This window comes from Xenopus laevis, chromosome 4S, assembly GCF_017654675.1.
Source record: "Xenopus laevis strain J_2021 chromosome 4S, Xenopus_laevis_v10.1, whole genome shotgun sequence".
NCBI classification, from domain to species: domain Eukaryota; kingdom Metazoa; phylum Chordata; class Amphibia; order Anura; family Pipidae; genus Xenopus; species Xenopus laevis.
Window position 1 is genome coordinate 22,825,579 of NC_054378.1, and position 19,459 is coordinate 22,845,037.

The window sequence follows — 19,459 nt, forward strand, 5'->3', positions numbered from 1 at the left end:
TACTTCTCTCATTTACATGCAAGAAAAGAGAAGAATTGGTCTATTGGTCCCTCCCTATGGATATATAGTCTGGCTCCATCTCTGTTTCTCCAGTTCTGTTATAAAGCTAGGTGAGGTGAGTAGGAGACAGCTAGGGTTGCCACCTTTTCCTAAAAATTTTACCGGCTTGGGTGGGGGGCAGACCGCGACGTAAAAGGGGGCAGGCCGTAATGTAAAAGGGGGTGTTGCCGCATCGCAGCAAAGAGCAGAAGGAGAACAAAAGTTATGTTTGCAGGGGGCAGACCAAGGGGTTTTGTTAAGGGTATTACAAATTTACCAGCAGCTTAATTTGTAAATTTGTTGCAGTTGCCCCGGCCTTGGCAGGTGTTTTACAGGCTAGGCCGGTAAAATACCGGGCAGATGGCAACCCTAGAGACAGCAAGTAGGAAGGAAGGTCAAGAGACAATAGAAGAAAAGGTAACATATGTATATATATATATGTTTTTTTTTCTTATATATAATATAGTCTTTTCACCCATACTAAAATCAGCCTGGGTGGACTAACTGCACTGACCGTCTAGAAAGGATTTTCTGGTGAGTACAAAATCCCATTTTCTCTTGTCGGCCCTCCTGTCAGTGCAGACCAGTGGGGACGTCCAAACACTGTCTCGTAAAATTAAAAAGCGTGGGAAAGCTGACCCCTGGGTATTTCAGTCATTTACTTATGCAACTGCAGCCTGTAAAACTTTGCAGCCAAACACAGCCTGTTTAGAAGCAAAAGCATGTAAGCATCTCAAGAATCGCACTACATATTAAATCTCAGTTAATTGAATTTCATTTATTACAAAACACATAATTGATTAAATAAATATACTGTGAAAATTGATTAACCATATTGTCCAACCACTGTTAAAAAATCCTGAGAATGGAAGTGGGAGATTATATTTTAGTAGCAGCCAAGTAATCTCATTAGTATCAATTTGTTTCATTAGAGGATCACTACTTTTATTTCCAGAACAGGTCACAGTCTTTCAAATTGGAGTCAGTGTTAGAACTAATTCACCATGCATGGAACTCTTAAATCCACCATCTCTCTGCTGTGGCTATTAGTGAGTAATTCGCTTTAAAAGAAGCACGATATGCGATAGATGTATGTATGTTACGTACACTAACATTTAGCGATATATAGAAATTGTTTGCATCACATAAATACAGACATAAAGGAATACTTTACTGCACTGCTCTTTGGAACATTAGTACTTGCGATGATAAAACTAAGTAAGCCTTAAAGGAATTGTTCAGTGTAAAAATAAAAACTGGGTAAATAGATAGGCTGTGCAAAATAAAAAATGTTTCTAATATAGTTAGTTAGCCAAAAATGTAATGTATAAAGGCTGGAGTGATTTGATGTATAACAAGTCAGTCAGATCACTACTTCCTGATTTTCAGCTCTCTTGGTTTAAACTGACTGGTTACCCTGGCTACCAGACAGTAACCAATCAGAGACCTGAGGGGGGGGCACATGGGTCATTTCTGTTGCTTTTGAATCTGAGCTGAATGCGGAGGATCAATTGCAAACTCACTGAACAGAAATGTACCATGTGGTCCCCCTTCAAGTCGCTGACTAGCTCAGAGTTATAGAGCTGAAAAGCAGGAAGTTGGATTCTGGCTGTTTTATTAGACTGTTCACTCCAGCCTTTATACATTTTTCGCTAACTAACTATATTAGAAAGATTTTTTATTTTGCACAGCCTACTGTATTTACCCAGTTTTTATTTTCACACTGAACTATTTTCCTTTAAAGGGCAAACACTATAGCCCGCAGTTCCAGCACATTGATTGGCAATCGGAACTCCTGTTGAGTCCAATGGTCTTGTAGTGTGTGAGAGTGGCATACCGATCCCCATCTGAACGTACTGGCATCGGTCTTTACCACTTCCCAAGTTATGGGCACCCAAATTCTGCCTGTAATTATGTAAGAGAGACTGTCTCTTGTTTGGGTGGTTAACAGAATGATTTGCTGAAGATCTTGGAGATCTTTGTTCCAGTACTGTAAGAAATTGTGTTGCAGAACCTGCAAATGAAATCTGGCATACGGAATGGCCTCCAGTGCTGCCCCCACGAACTCTAGAAGTTGCAGGCAGTAGCCTGCCATGACTGTGGTTTTTTTGATGAGGCTTGGCATGGCACGGATTATATTGTCTACCTTGGCTTCTGTTAACTGAACTGTGACATCTGGAGTCGAACTGTAGGCCTAGAAAGCGTATTTGCTGGGCAGGTAGTAGTGCACTCTTTTGGTGGTTGATTAATCACCCATGTAGTGTCAGGACTTGTAAGGTTAATGCTGTGTCCTTGGTTGCTTGACTCTGTGACTGTGCTTTGAGAAGAAGGTCGTCTAATATGGTAATACATGTACTGTATTCCCATTGTTCTTAAGTGAACTGTCACTTTTGTGAAAACTTGTGGCGCAGTAAAGAGACTGAAGGGAAGAGCCACGAAAAGTTGATCACAGACTGCGAACCGGAGGAAGATTTGGGATTTTGGGTGCATGGGAACATGAAGGTAGGCATCTTGGAGGTCGATTGATGTCATGAAGCATTCAGGTTCCATGAAGGCTATTGCAGATCTGATCAACTCCATTCTGAATTTTTGGTTGTGAATAAATTTGTTTAGTTGTTTTAGGTTTAGGACTGGGTGGTATATCCCTTCTTTTTTGGTTACCAGAAAAAGATTGGAATAGAACCCCTTGAATTTTTGTTGTTCTGGTACAGGAGTAATGACGTTAGGCGTGTAGCTTGTGTGGAGGTACAACCGATGGGACAAACCGTCCTGGTGGAAGTGTAGTGAATTGTATTCTGTTACCCTGCTGAATGACTTTGAGAAACCAATTGTCCACGACGTGAGCTTCCCAACACGAGACGAATCTGGACAAGTGCCCCCAACTTTGGGTGCTGGGTTCTGCTGTGAGTGGTCAGCGTGAGGTTGGCTTTGTGGTGGGAGCCTTCCTCTGTCTTCCCAGTTGCTGCCACTGTAGTCTATTGTATCTTGCACTTTGGTCCATATTGTTGTTACGAAAAGTAGGCGAGTGAAAGAAACAAAATTGCTATTTGGTGCTGGCCATGTTCTCCTATTGGTCGATCTTTTTGGCTGGTACATCCGTCCCCTTTTTCCTGGTGAGAGGAAGGTACTTTTTCCTCCAGTGACATCAGTGATAATTTATTTAAGATCTGGTCCAAATAAGGATTCTCCTGTATAACGTAGTCCCAACAGTTTATTCTTTAAGGCTGTATCACCTGGCCAATGGCGTAACCAGACTTCCCTCTGGCCACAACCACATTGGCCGTAGATTTTGCAGCTAAGCGTACAATTTCTAATGCTGAGTCTGCTAGGAAGGAGACAGCCGTGTTAAACCTAATGATGTCCCCATCTAATTCTTGAGCTGAGGTAGGTGGATTGTGTGTCATTTCCTGTGCCCAGTGTTTTGCTGTGCGGGCTTAACCTGCCGCTGCCATAGCTGGCCGTAAAATTGCAGCTGTTTTGTGTGTATGCCCTTTTCAGGGAAGACTAACTTTCTATCCATGGGATCTTTGAAAGCTGCTTCTTCAGTTGGGAGAGTAGTTTGTTTTGAGAGTCTAGAAATGGCTAGAGTCTACTCTAGGTGGTTTATCCCATACATTAAGCGGGGGGAAGAAAGGGTTAAAGGCGAGTGTCAGTACCAGCATGATCAGGGTGCGGTGCAGGGACAATACTTCTCAGGTCCTGGTGCAGCACAATCAGCGCCGGCTCCGGGGATCTTATTGTGCAATCGACCCACAGACAGAAGAATGTGATAAAAATAACCCTTTGTTCCTGGGATCTGATTGTTTTATGACAAAAGGTCATATTTTGTTCAATGCCCCACAGGGCCAAACCAAGGGCCTCGACTGTATAATGTCAACTCCCTTTGCCTCCAGTTTATTGGGATTTAATAGGAATCCAAATCTGCCCACACACAACCCAACATTGTCTACTGGGCAGCGTCAGCAGCTTATTGGTCAGTAACTAGAGCCAGGCTGTTCCTGCAGGAGAATCTGAAGAAAAACAGCGTAAGCTCTTCTATCTGCTTTTTATTATGATGAGCTGCAACGTGATTGGCTGCCACGTGACCTTGTCTCAAACATCTTTTTTTTTTTTTTAATTATTCCTGGCACCAGCTGAAACTGGCGGCAGGCTTGGTATAAGGGGGTAAAATCTCTTTTATAACTACACTGTGTATTCTCATACTATGGGGTAACACTGCTTTTCAATCTATTGGGGTCTGAGTTGATCCCCATCACTGACTGGGGAATGGCTGCTATTGCAGGGGGTTTACATCTAAATCTGCCCCTCACAGCAGGAACAGCCCACAAGAAAGCACGAGATTCTGTCCTTTGTTACATATTTAAAGGACCTGTAACATTGAAATTAATTTTTTTTAAAAACATTTTTACCTAACTAAAAAAAAACAAAACACCAAGACACGTTTAACTTTAAATTTGCAAAGTCTTTATTAAGAAATAACTTACCGATTCTTCGCTTGCGCTCCTCTTCAGAAATGGCGATAGGGCGCCGATCCATCGTGCATCGCTCGATTTCTCCTCACTGCCTTCTATAGGAGATAGTCAGGGAGGAGAAATCGAGCACCGTCCCATGGATCGTTGCCCTGCCGCCGTTTCTGAAGAGAAGTGCAAGCAGAGAATCGGTAAGTTATTTCTTAGTAAAGACTTTGCAAATTTGCAAAAGTGTCTTGGTGTTTTTTTTCCCGTTAAGTAGAAACCAATTTTTTTTCTAAAAATGTTTTTGTTATTGGTCTTTTAACCAATTCTCTCCTGTTTATCAACATCCTCCCAACACAAAGGAATCTCCCCAAAACAGAAAAGCACCCCCACAAACATTCCTCACACAGACCGAATTGCCCCTAATCTCAGCTAATTGCCCAGCAGATGGAGTTGATAGAAGACACATTCATCAATTCCAGGAAACCCAGGGAAAGGAGGAAAATTCTCTTTTAACAGAGCAAGATCCCTTTTTTAGCAGGAAACATCTCCCTAGATTTCTTGGGGGTGCCAGACAATGAATGGTTGGTGGGTGCTGAAGCAGTTGGGTACATTTGCCCCATGGGAGGGACATCTGGCTGGCTCCCCTTATCAATAGGGCACAATAAACCATATATTGGGGCTCCCCCTGATTTATAAGGGAGATGAGGCACACTCCATACAACCCCCCATATAACAAAGCCCTGGGGTCTAGGGCTTTTGCTAATAAATCGGATACATTCCCAGCCTTTTTCATTTGCTTTATGATAAGGGAGTTTCCCTGTGTGTCTCTCCGGCTGAGCTGGCCCTTTAACTACAGCTTTAATTAAAGGGATTATGGCAGAGGATTTTGGCGCTTGTTCAGTGGCCTCAGGACAGAGGTGAGTGGACGCCTTTAACTCCTTCACTGCATACCTATAAACATTGCACCTGCTCGGTGAACCCGATTTTTTTTTTTACCCCAAGAGAGGGCTCAGTTATGGTGCCCAGGGACAGAGATAATGAAGAAGGGTAATTAAGCACATAATGGCAGTATAAAGCGACACACAAAAGATCAGAAGATGAGCATTGTAAATCCTCATTGGGATATTTCCTGAATCCAGGTCAGAGTAGTATAACGTGGCCCCAGCGCTGCCTGTAAGCTTACATCCCCCCCCCCCTGTCACTGTCTCGCTATGGACAGCCCATGTTTTATAGATACCGATTTATTCCTGGCTCCGGCATCTCTATTGTGCCCCTGTGTCACTGATAGAATTATATAAAGAGAAGGTTGAACTTGATGAATGCGAGTGTTTTTTCAAACTCACCTACTGAATTATTAATAGAGGTAGGAGCATGTACTTATAAAGCACCAGCATATGCCACAGTGCTGTAAAATAAATAGATTTATACAGTGAACATATAGGAATAGAAGTTCACCATCAGCATAGGAAGGGGTTCTTTACTGTAACGGCAGTCAGGCTATGTGATTCTCTACCAAGAGACTGATATGAGTGATTCATTGGTGGAAGAGTAAAAACTGTTTCCTTTGCAAATATCTGAATGACTTGAGGCTACTTAGCAGAGTTAGGGGCCCAGGAGATAGGTTCCGGCTTGTGGGTGCAAGTTTATGGTTTTTTGGTTTCTTTACCAAGGGGAGCTCTAGAAGTATCTCTCCCTGGTCCGGTGGGTAAATAAAACAGGAATAATGGGACTGAGCAGAAGGCTCAGGTTATAATGTGGTGGGGTTACTGGGGACACGACTCTTTAGCACTTAAAAAAAAACACCCCATTTCACAAAGACTTATCCATCGACAGGCTTTAACCCTTCCCCGCCACAGGGTCCCAATGATGTGCAGAATAAAAGGGCACATAGTTGTGTGAGTGCCAATTGCAGCTCATGTTACCCCCTCCCTCCCATGAATAATCAATGAGAGCCGCCTTTGTCTTCCCTTCCAAATCCCCTCGGCAGGTACAAAGTGCGGGTAACGGATCCCTGCCAGAGAACAAAACAACCCCCCGCTTGATTAAAGGAGAAGTAGCACCTTTTATTGCAACATCTCATACTATTCCATTAATAAAAGGGAGGGGACACTTACCCCTGCTCCATGCCAAACATCAGGTTTCTGTAGGGGGGCACTGATCTATTGCTTCTCATGGAATGGACTGACCATGTCTGACAGGTGAAAAATGGTACTGCATGTTACACAAGGAATCAGGCGTTCCAAGTCCTAGAACTATACTGGATATGGTGCATTGCTGCCTGGATCTCTTAGTTCTGTATATCCTTAGGTGTCCAGGGAACTCCTGTAATAAACTGGTCTACCGTGTGTAGCACCCACAGAATGACAAGTGCTTGATGAAGAAGGTAAAGCCACGAATCGCAGCTTTCAGGGAATTTCATTCTAAACTTGTACCCAAATTCTCACCTACCCATCAGCCTGCTTAACCTCAGTCACTTAGAGAAATTCCTGCACCCACAGGTTGGCACTAGGCTCTCTCTGGGGATAAGCACTGCCCTGGGGCACATAAGTGGCATTGGCACACACATGCTGCACATTTAACTACTAATTAACGCCTCTGTGTCATTTCATTGGCTCGTTAACTCTCACTTTAAACTAGGGATTCACGTGTGGGACTTCTGCGCAGAACTACCACTCCCAGCATTCTGCACAAAGCGCATTGGGTGGGCTGCGAATTAGGGGGTGGCAAGGGGAATGTTAATAGAAAAACACTCAGAACTATGGACCTGTACTGATTTCAGCGCCCCCTGAGCCTGGAGGGCACGTTTCTTGCTGCAGCCAAATACCCCACAAAATAAAATACCTTCTGGGCTCATTCTACAGACTAGGGCAGAGGTGTCCAAACTTTTTGCAACGAGGGCCAGATTTGGTGAGGTGAAAATGTGTGGGGGGCCGACCATTCAGCCTGACATTCTTTGAACCATCATTTAACTCATTTAAACAAGGAATCGCCTAGCTGTAGCAGTAATATTTGGGCACATTAGTGAAATGATCTGCCTCTTGGTCTATACTGCTGCCTGTGTGCTGAAGGTGTTAGCAATAGACATGAACTGGCACATAGGGACGTGCTGCTCTCGCATACTTCTTTAGTTTACTGAACTGGCATGTCAGTCTGACACCTTCAGCCCTAAAGAAGTATGTGAAGTGGTGCATCAATATGTGCCAGTACGGGTCTATTGCCAACACCTTCAGCACACAGGCAGCAGTATAGACCAAGTAGCAGATCATTTCACTAATGTGCCCAAATATTACGGCTAGGCGATTCATTATCACTCTGTGCTGGCGGGCCGCATTATTCATTTCATGATGGAGGCTGAGGCCTGGTGTAAATTTGAAGACGGGCCGCATTTGGCCCCTGGGCCACACTTTGGACATGCCTGGAATAGGGCACCAACTCGTGTTGGGGAGGAACACAAGCATGACAAATGTTTCTGTGGAGCCAAATCAGGGCTGTGAGTGACAACTGGTAGCCCCTATGTGGACTGGCCACTACAGGAGGCAGTTAGGCATTAAAGGAGACATATAGGATCAGTGGCTTAACTAGATATTACTGGGCCCCACAGCAAATTATTTTTCAGGCCCCCAAAATTGAAAGGGATTGCAAGGGGCTAATGTATTTTCCTGCCTGAACACTTGATTGCACAAGTATGCTTCTTATCACATACACACCAGCTGTAGACTGTGTAAACGTACTATAGCCACTCAGGTGTTCAAACATTACCAAATATAGGGTAATCACATTGTGTATGACATCACAATGGAATCTCTTTGTTTACTATGCTATATGTTGTAGTACTACCCATAATAAACTGAACTTGTTTTGCAACACACAAGCCTACAGTGTCGTTCATTGCAAGTTCCCTGATCAGCAAGCCTGGAGATATGATATCAGATGATTTACCGTTGCATCAATTATAAGACGAGCCAGCTCGCAGCTGCAAGGACAGTGCAGGGATAGCACAGTGGAGGTTCAGGGGCCCTTACAAAAATGTCTAGAGGTGGACCTGTATTGACCAATATATATTGAAATTGTATATGAATTAGGGCCTTATGGGGCCCCTATACCTACTGGGCCCCCCTCAACTGCTGGGTCAGCTGTAGTTACGCCCCTGTATAGGATACATGAAAAAACCCTAATTTTGCAGGCAATTATGAGTAATATATGATGTTGCTTTTACATGGTGCTAAAATTATCTTTAATAAATCGCCCCTTTATTGGAGCTCCCTATAGATGTTCTCTGGTCCCTGTTGTGTTTCAAATGAGGGGTGGGCGTGTCCTAACAGTCCCTGCCAGAAGCACAGTAGGAGGGGGATAGCCAATCACAGCCTTGCAGTCACACCAGCAAAGACAGGCTTCAGTTCCCTATCAGGTCCTGCTAGCTGCTGATTGGTTCCTGTCCTACAGAGCAGTGAGCAGAGAGCCACCGCTCCCCTGCACAGCCTGGGAATTCAGGGAGCAGATAGTGGAAGGGAGGGCCTAGTAGGGTTTTTGCTGAAATATTCAATAAATCAGCCTGAAACACTACTTTTATTAGCACAATTGTTCTATATCTAAATGAGTATAATGCAGTGGTACATTCTTATTTTTTACTCAAAATGTCTTTAAGCCTGGGTTTTATACAGCCAAAACTTGCACCTGCCAAGTACTTTCTGGTAATATTACTCAGAGGGAAGAGAGTGGGAATCAGCAGGGGTAGAAGCGACATAGGGCAAGGAGGGGTAGAACTGACAAGAGAGCATGAGGAATAGAAGCGACAATAAAGACAACAGATTTGCGCAGAAAGGTCAGTCAATTACTCAGGGGTCACAGGAGGATTAAACTTAAGTGTCCGGTTCTGATCCAGCTCATTATGTGAGGGAAGAGCCGACAGACCAGTCTGGGGACATTGGGAGCAGTCAGTAGAGAGAGATTTGTACTAGGGAGAGATTTAGGTGAGATATAATGGGGGTACAACGGAGAGGTAGAGAAAGAGAAGACCGATACAATGAGGAGGAAAAGTGAGCGAATGATTTGTCTCCTCAAACTTTCTCTCACGCCACAAACTGTGAGACTTTGTTCCCCATTCACGTACCCGCGCCTCCCTCACACACAATCACGTGTCCGCGCCACCATCCCCAGTCGGAGAGCAGATACGTGCCCGCGCTCCATTCTCCCCGGCGGGACGGGAAGCTTTTGTGCACGCGCAGAGAGGGACAGACACAAAGTGAGAGCGGCTTGGGGCTGCTGGTGGCAGCGCTCTTCCCGGTGTCCGGTGAAAATGGCGGAGGCTGCGGCGGAGGGCTGTTTACCCGCGGGCTGGTCGTACGGAGTGTGCCGGGACGGCCGCGTCTTCTTTGTAGAGTAAGTTGGGGGCAGCAGGTGCCACGGCGGGAGGGGGGCCTCAATAACTTCTGCCCAACTATCAGTTCCCAGTCCCGGACTCACCCGATTCTCTCTGTCTCTCCCGCAGCGACCGGGGCCGCAGCACCAGTTGGTTACACCCCCGCACCTGCGAACCCGTCAACTCCGGACACATGATCCGCTCAGGTATCGACCCCCCCCCCTTCTATTTATACCCCTCCCTCTCCTGGTCACATGATTCCCTCACTACTGACCCCCACCCTACCCTCCTGTCTCAGCCTTTACAGTGCAAAACTTGCACTTACTCACGTCACGCCGCGTCACTAAGCACCCATTACACCTGATGACATCACTAAGCACCCATTAGATCTGATGACATCACTAAGCACCCATTAAATATGATGACAACACTAAGCACCTATTCGATCTGATGACATAACTAAGTACCCGTTACAACTGATGACATCACTAAGCACCCATTACATACCTCCCAACATTTTGGAAGTAAAAAGAGGGACAAAAATTTTTTTTACGCATGTAGCGCAGCAATTTTTTGACCACACCCCTTTCTGTGGCCACACCCCCTAATTACCATGTTTGTCTTACAAAATTTGGCAGGTTATGAAAGTTTGAAAATATTTCTCCTTATCTAAACTGTGTTTTTGTGTCTCAAAATTGTTACAAAGTATCTTATTTGCACCTGTTAGCTGTTCTGGGCTCTCTGCTAAAAGCCAATTAAGTGAGAAACTTTGTTTCTTTTTCTGGCTGTTCAGTGCAGAGAAAAGAGGGACTTTCAAGTACAAATGAGGGACTGCTGGTTGAGCTGTCAAAAGAGGGACTGTCCCTCCGAAAAAGGGACAGTTGGGAGGTATGCCATTATAACCGATGACATAACTAAGCACCCATTATAATTGATGACTTCGCTTAGCACCGTTTATAAGGATATTCATGGCTCCCTTGTATAACGTATATATAGTAAATAAAGTAGCCTCTTGTAAATTATATAGTGAATAAAGTACCTCCTCTTGTCAATTATAAGGAAATTATAAGTACCGAGGAGTTTCATGACCATATAAAAACACGAGGCCGAAGGTCATGGAACTCTTCGGTAACTTCTAATATCCTCATATTTTGCAACTGGGGGTACTTTATTTATTATAATACACAAATTTCAGTGAGTCATGTGACTCATCAGAACTCACCAGATGTCTTCAGAACTGATGAAATCAGTACTCACCATTTATATAGTGAATAAAGTACCCCCTCTTGTAAAATATATACATATATATATATATATACACATATATATTTCCATGACCATATACATGGTCATGGAACTCTTCGGTAACTTCTAATATCCTGATATTTTGCAACTGGGGTACTTTATTTATTATAATACACAAGTTTCAGTGAGTCGTGTGACAGAAATGACATCAGAACTCACTGTTTATAACTGATGACATCAGAACTCACCGTTTATAAGGATATAATTTACAAGATATTCATGGCTTTTGTGTATTATATATGTATATTTACAAGTAATACAGAAGAACTCTGGACGTCCTGTAAAACACATCCCTATAAACTGAGTGATGTCATCAGTTATAATCAATGCTTAGTGATGTCAGTTCTGTCAGATGACTCATCAACAACTTATATAGAATTTATTTCCTAAATCTGCCCCCCCCCCCCACCAAGCAGTTAAGATGAACAGACAGGCAGGCGTTTGGGGGCTTGCATTGCTGGTTCTTACTACACATACCATTAAAACAGTGCAGCAGTATTCAGCTCTTCTCCAGCCGAGGCTGTTATGTTTTGTTATTCATAGGAATGTGCAAGACATGATGGGAATTGGAGCCTAAAGAAGAGCTGCCTCTAGCTACGTTGTTTTTCAGCTACACGTAGTCAGGACCAGCAGTGCAAGGAATAGCAGTTACTTTCACATATAAGTGTGTGATTAATGTATATTTGGAATTTGCTTAGAGAGCATTACCAACTGTAGTGCCATCCAGCGCTGGCTGTATAGCTGGACATGTACAGTAAATTACAGTCTGTATTCAGCCAATTTCTCCCCACAGGGCTGCAGCAATGCAGTGCCAGATTTTGATCCATGCCAGGCTGATGTATGCAGTGTAATAATATATTTAGCCAGAAGAGCATTGCAACACTCAGTTTGCCTAATAAGCAATGGCATTAATAAATGTTATATGGAATTAGCTCTTATATAGAACTAGCTCTTATATGGAATTAGCTGATATATAGAATTAGCTGCAATTAGAAGACATAAATGGCAACAAGTTGGACTGACGTGTCCTGTCTTTGTTTTCTTTCCAGATCTGCCCCGAGGGTGGGAAGAGGGTTTCACGGAGGAAGGAGCCAGTTACTTCATAGAGTGAGTACTGATACCCTGTCTCTGCCTGGGATGCTTCCTCTTTACTGGATGAAACTGGCGCCCAAGGCTTATAGCTGGCACAGGATGGCAGTTTTCCTATTGAGCACCTTGTTCTTTACTTAGGGTGAAATCATTGTCACTTATTCGTGTTTGTAACATGCCGGAACATGGGCCAAAGCAAAGGGGGGTGTTTGTTTAGTCTCTCATTTGGGGTTTGGAAGAGACTGTGGATGCTGAGCAGAGGAGCTAACAGTCTCTAGTTGCAGATGAAACATCAGGACGATAGGAATGAGTGAGAACAGTCTGGCATCCCCTGCCGTCCTTCCTGGTTCTTGCTGCGACTCCCAGGGGGGGTCTGATAATACTCTGCACTCCTGGAATCAGGCTCTGGGTTATTCTATTGGTTCCTGTCTGTGGGTCTCTTGTGGGACTGTCTGTGGGACTGATGCCAGAACATTGGGTAAAGAATGCAGTGGCCCCATGAGCCGTAGGGACACACATTTACTCTGCACTTGAGTGAGGGGCATCTGGGTAGCACCGGACAGATTTACAGGAGGTTCTGTATGACTCCCAAATAAATAAAAAGTATTATCATGTCCGTGGGACGTAGACTTGTATAAGATTTGCATATTCGTGAATATTTTATCTCTTATTGCATTGTTGATTTCTCTGTGCCATTTGGCAAATCCCTCTGTTTCTTTCCCAGCAAGATGTCTGGGTGTCACATAGTTCTGCATTGTGTCTGTGCACTAATTAAACTTATATGAAGCTATAACGAGAGCTGTAATGAACCAGTCGCTATTGTCCCATGGCTTAGAAAGCCCCAAACCACTATTCTAACCATATCTGTTCCACCAATAAAAGGCAAGTTAAGGGGAACTTTCTTTGTACTTTAAAGGAGAACTAAAGCCTAAAAATGATTATGACTAAACATGCCATATTTTATATACTGAACTTATTGCACCAGCCTAAAGTTTGAGCTTCTCAATAGCAGCAATGATCCAGGACTTCAAACTTGTAACAGGGGGTCACCATCTTGGAAAATGTCAGTGACACTCACATGCTCAGTGGGCTCTGAGCAACTGTTGAGAAGCTAAGCTTAGGGGTCGTCACTTATGATCAAGCACAAAATGAGATTTGTCTGTAATAAAAGCTGATGCTACAGGGCTGATTATTAAATTCTGATGCTAATTGCACTGGTTTTTATGTGCTGCCATGTAGTAATTATCTGTATTAATTACTAATCAGCCTTATATTGCGACATTTCTATTCTATGTGTACTGTATATTGTGAGTGGTTCCCTAAGCCCAGTAAGTGACATCAGCACAGAGCATGTGCAGTGAATCATCAGAAAAGAAGATGGGTTGCTACTGGGACATCTTTGGAGACACAGATATTTACTGCTAAACGGCTGTGGTTGCCTTGGGCTGGCACAGAAGCACACATAATGTACAACATTTCTAGATACTTCTTTAGTTAAGCTTGAGTTCTCCTTTAAAGCAAATGAAAGTGAATAAGTTAGTGGCTCGATGACACCATTGTTATGTCATAGCCAGGTCTGTTTCCCGGTGCCTGCAAGGAGGGAGTATACGGGCAGCACGTTCATGTAGCGTTTATTTTCCTATAGCAACTGTCAGCGTTATTTGCAGACCATTTCCTAGTGCCAGGCAACGTGCTGGGACAGGAGAGGCGGCACTTGTTTGCTTTTGGGGCTTGTGGTTCTGTCACAAGGGAAAGGGCAGTGACTGTGGAGCTGTTGTGCTGGGCGTATGCAGATTTGATGGGACTGGCCTAACACCGTTGGGCTCAGCTTCTTTCTCCAACTTTCCCTTGCACAGGCTCAATGCCGAATAATTCCCACTGCCCCAACCAAGTCCTGTCCCCCTACGATTTTCTACCAGTATATCTATGTTCTACTTAGAAATGGGAAGTAACACCAACACATCAAATACCTTAAATGCAGCAAATGAGGGTTTTTCCACCAACCCATTTTTTTTTTTCTATTATCAAAATTGAGTCCAAAGTTGGCAATAGAGTGATACGAATCAAAGGTTTGTATGATTTTCAGACCGTTTATGGATCGTCCCAAGATTTTCAGTTGTGATGTGTGGGTAAAGAAAAGCTAGACCTGCGCCCGGCCCAGACCCGCGCTTCACCAATCCGCACCCGACTTCTGGCTTATTTTATTGACACGAAGATGCACGCCTTTAAAACTGGAAGTCGGAAGCCGTCAGTGTGAGGTCACAGATGGGGAGAAAAGGCAGAAGGGCAGTGAGGTCGGCCCGACCCATGGATCCCACGGATATTGGGCCAGCTCGCACATCACTAGGCCATTTAGTCGATGGGACAGGTTAGACAGGCTAATGATGATATCTCTGCATGTATTGTCTATCTGACCATATCAATGGGTAACTGTCACTATTTGTCATACATAATTTCGTATGATTGCTGTCAGGGCCAGAACATCGCCTGATTTGTTCTTTATTTACTTTATTTCATCTGAATGGTTAGTGGCAGGTAGGAAGTTTGTGACGTCCGACCGTTCGTTGGATACAAGGCTAAAATCTGCACATTTATGGCTGGCTGAGTCTTAAATAGATATCCGGGGGGGCTGAAGCAGGCTTTGGTTGTGGTGTATAATATCACAGTGGCCTATGGAACGGGTGGGTTTGTAAGCAGAATGTGCCGATGCAGAGATCACCAGCTGACGCTAGAAAGCAAGGGATCGGTGCTGAGCAAACATGGATCTTTTATACATCTGTGAATATTGATTTGGATCAACTGAAACGAGCTTGGAACTAACGCCAGTGAATGTGGCCCCGGAGAAAGAAATGGTCTTCCTGGCAGTGCTCGCTCCTTACCCAGATTGAAGAATGTGATTGTAACGCTTGATTTTTTGCGGATTATGGAATATATATAAATTTGTAGAAAGTGGAAGCACTCACGGGTCAAAATATTGAAGGATTTATAAAACTTATCACGTTCCCTCACATAAACGCATTTCAGTTCCTTTAGAACCGTCGTCATATATAAATATAATAAATTTATATAAATCTCCGGCAAATTGGGCTTTAGAGCCCTCAAATTCCTTCCGCTGCCACAGGATCTGCGCCATAGTGCACTTATCAGTCTTATCTGTATATACCCACCTGTATGTACCTAACTGAATATAGTGCCCAAACTATGAAGACTTCAGACAAAGGTTTTAATAGTATTGGAATAAGGAATGCATTATTTAACTTGTCCTTTATTTAAAGCATTGGAATCCTGTTCTCCTACTTTGTTGTGTGGGGTGTTACTGTTCCAGTTCCTGTGCCCATGTGTTATTCTCTTGCTTGATCAGTACATAGTGATATTAGTCCATGTTGTCAGAGCCAGTGGGCAGACACTCCCAGAGTACACACGGGCGCAGGGTGCTTGTTATTCCCTGTCACACAGCTCCCATATGTTTGGCCAATGTGCCAGAAATGGCACCGGTGTGTGACCTTTCTCCTGGGAGTGGAAAGCCATAAATCTTCCTTGCTCTCTGCTCCCAGGGGCCAAAGTGGCTCTAATGAGATTTGAACTCGGCTCCTTAAATATCAGCATCCAGGATTTGGGTTGGGTTCCCCTATCAGCATCCAGGATTCAGGTTGGGTTCCCCAATGTGATAATTTCTGTCTATTGATCCAGTTATTGAGCTGCTTGCACTCGCTTTGTATTTGGAGCAGGAGTGTTTCTAATGGATGTGCTGAAAGCCAGGGATCAATGAGGATGATCAGGTCGTTACCATTTCCTAATCTGCCCCTTTGAGGACTTTATTATAAGGGATCCAATAGGTAGCAGCTTCAGCTTTGTACTAGGCTTTAGAAGGTTGGGCAGGGGCACAAGAGGGTAATTGTGTCTAGATCTTGTCTCCCATGATCCACTGGGCGCACTGTTTTCCAACCTTGTGCCACAGGTGTTGAATAGGTGTTGTGATTGGCCAATGATCATCAATATAATCCACTAAACAAACAGTCACAGCTCACATTGCAGTGTGCTAGTACCAGTACCGTACCAAGGATGTCTGGCCTGAGGGGGTGTCACAATTAATTATGTTGTTGGTGCTGCAGAACAGGGCTGATATCACTGCTGGTTGGCACACTAAATGCAGGCAACAGAGGGTGCTTCTTCTTATTCACGGGGTTCGACTTCTTGCTTGCAGGATGATGCTACTATCTTTTCTTTTACTCTCATGTAGATGTAGTTTTGTATCATTATTGTATTATTCTAAGTCAAAACCAACCCACTTGTGTCCACCCAGATACTAGCACTCACCTGTGTAACATAACCTGTACAACCACACGTATGTACCATAGACATGCCTGCCCTTTGCTCTTCCTCAATGGCTCCATAGCAGAGCACAGCACCGTGTGCTCACCTGGCTGCACAGACAACTCCCACACTTACCTGTCACAAGTGCACCTGTACAAACTGTCATTGGGCTAAACCCGCCACCTGGAGCTGTGTGTAATCTTGATCAGACTGGATTTCCAGGGCCCTTTCTGGGTCCAGGATGATTCTAAGGGAGGTCAATAGGATCTTATGAGACTTTTGTAAATTGCCTCTGTTCTGTCCAACTGATAGAGGGGCATTTGCATGGGAAGCTTATGGATATGTCGGATAAATATATACAGTTTCACACTGCTGCTGTGTTGCACTTTGGTACAGCAGCCCTTGCCCATAGCATTTTATTAAAGGAATGTTCTGTAGCTCAGAAACATCATGAATGAGATCTCATGTTTAATTCAGGTTACAGATCCATCTGCATGGTCTTCTGAGACATAGATGTGACCTTATTTGTGTGTTCCCCCCATGCTGGGCCCTAGTGAATGAATGAACCTGCGCTAGGAATTATATATAAATGATAGAGACGGGCTCCTGGCAGCTCCGTTGCTTGGGATCAGTGTTTGAAGCAGGGGAAATATACATTATAATTGGTCAGACAGCACAGGAAGATTTATTCACTGGCACTGACATTATATCTGCATTACAGTAAGCGGGGCAATTTCCCTGTGATCCAGGCAATGGCCAGGGAATTACTAAATGTCTGCGGGGAGACTGCAGGCCAGGGGCACAGAGCATATTCATCTTCATGTAGTTTAGAATCGCTGCTGACAGAACCACAGACAATGAGGGGCATGGGGCCAATTGGGTTGGATATGCAGTAAATTCTGTCTAATGGGCCCCAGGAAGGGGAAAATACAAAGGTGTATATATATATATATATATATATATATATTATATAGTCCGTTATCCAGAATGCTTGGGACCTGGAGTTTTCCAGATAACAGATCTTTCTGTAATTTGGCTCTCTAAAAAATTGCGTAAAAATTAAATAAACCCAATAAGCTGGTTTTGCCTCCAATAAGGATTAATTATATCTTAGATGGGATCAAGTACAAGCTACTGTTTTATCATCACACAGAAAAAGGAAATCGTTTCTAAAAAATTGGATTATTTGGATAAAATGAAGTCTATGGGAGACGGCCTTTCCGCAATTTGGAGCATTCTGGATAACAGGTTTGTGGATAACATATGTTGCCAATCTGGTTTACAACCCCAGGCTTTCCTCTGTTTAACCAGACAAATATAAACCTCTTTGTTCCCCTCAAGCTGGACTCCTAGATAAGACTGGGGGTATCTCTGCCCTAAGACTTCATCCCATCCGACATGAGTTACAGGGGTTAAAGATTCATTTATCTTGGTTGATGTGTGTGTGTGTGTGTGTGTGTGTGGGGGGGGGGAATATACACAGACAAGCCAATAAATCCCCACCCAATTGGCAGCTTATCGCCCGTGGCGATGTGGCTTTGTGGCTGGTAATGGGAAGACATCAATGTATGAACCCTAAACCCTTCAGATGACGTACAATAATTTGAGCGGAGAGCCCCTCGCTGGGGTACTTTCTGCTCCTCTCAATCATTTTAATTAGGATAAACAATCTGCTCTGCTCACAATCTGACCGGTATATTTAGCTGCGGAACAGTGCGTTCTGTCTTCATTCCCAGACCCTTCAGCGGATTCTTTCACTAGCCTTAGTTTTAGGGGTAATTGTGTCCTTTAGGGGAGCACCGGGACCCTTCATTTTCCATTTGACATAACACCATGTCCTCTTCATGCTGATATGAAGTAAAACGCTAATTTACATATAACAATTTAAGCATCAATGTTGTGCAACATTTTTGGGGTCAGTTCCCTTGAAAACAAACCAACCCGGGGGAAGCTTATTGGGGCGCACATGGGCACCATTTCCTTACATGAGGCACATCAACAGAAACATTTCCATCATAACCTCTACCCACAGGAACATTCCCTCCAATACAATTATTAATGTCATTCATTCTGGACCAGTTTATCGGTGGTGATTCTGGGCAGGGATGAGATTTAGGGGTAAAAAAACAAAACTGTGATCCATCTGCTGTATTTATTTAAAGAGAACAAAGGCGGACGGTGTTGTTTTTAGCAGAAGGGAAGAAGTCAATGAAAGCCTTAAATTGTATGTGTGTGGCCCACAGTTGTCTCTATGTAGAGTAGGTACATATATATCAGTATTTAAAGATACAGCCACCTGGTTAGCAAAGTAATTGGGCAGTTCATGCAGCTAAAGTGCTCCTAAGGAGGTGGGGGATTGGGCCATTTAGAATCAGTCTTCCCATTGCCATTCCTTTTCCTTGCTCTGCCACCCCACGGGACATGGAGTTGTCATACCGAGTGCCAGAGATGCATCAGTAGTACTTATGATCAGCCCATGAGTTTATAGTGAATGTGTCGAGGGACGGAGTCAGCGTTACTATAACACAAGTTGCTATTTTTAACTATTTTGCTTTATTTACGTTTCACTTTCAGGAGCGCTGTGGTTTGGCATTTACACTGCTGTCTGGTTGCTATGGTGAGGATGCACGCCCAGCAGGCAGTTGTTGGAGAGTCAGGATGGGCCCAGGGCCATGGTTTCTGGCAGCAGGTAGCACAGTGAGGTGCAGGTTAGTGACAGGTTCTACTGGATTAACAACAAATAGACAGAAGTCTGTTGTCACAGTGCCTGAGATGAACTTTATCTACAATATATTAATTTCAAGTGGAACTACCCCTTAACTGTGCCGTTAAACATTAACCCATGCCCTAGGCACAACTCCTCTGCCACCTGCAAACCAAATGTACTTAAGCATAA

At 43.9% G+C, this 19,459-nt stretch overlaps 1 protein-coding gene across 4 annotated transcripts in view; it reads left to right on the plus strand.

Annotated features, from left to right (window-relative positions):
* Positions 1-9,129: 9,129 nt before the first annotated feature.
* plekha7.S (pleckstrin homology domain containing A7 S homeolog) overlaps positions 9,130-19,459 on the plus strand; it is an 86,682-nt gene continuing 76,352 nt past the window's right edge. For 2 of the 4 annotated variants that reach the window (XM_041561047.1, XM_041561048.1), the window contains exons 1-3: positions 9,130-9,875; positions 9,985-10,061; positions 12,210-12,267. In XM_041561047.1, the coding sequence (XP_041416981.1) occupies positions 9,520-9,875; positions 9,985-10,061; positions 12,210-12,267 (491 nt within the window). In that variant the 5' untranslated portion in view covers positions 9,130-9,519. The remainder of the gene's footprint in view (positions 9,876-9,984; positions 10,062-12,209; positions 12,268-19,459) is intronic. The other 2 variants (XM_018260375.2, XM_041561049.1) reach the window with 1 other exon arrangement.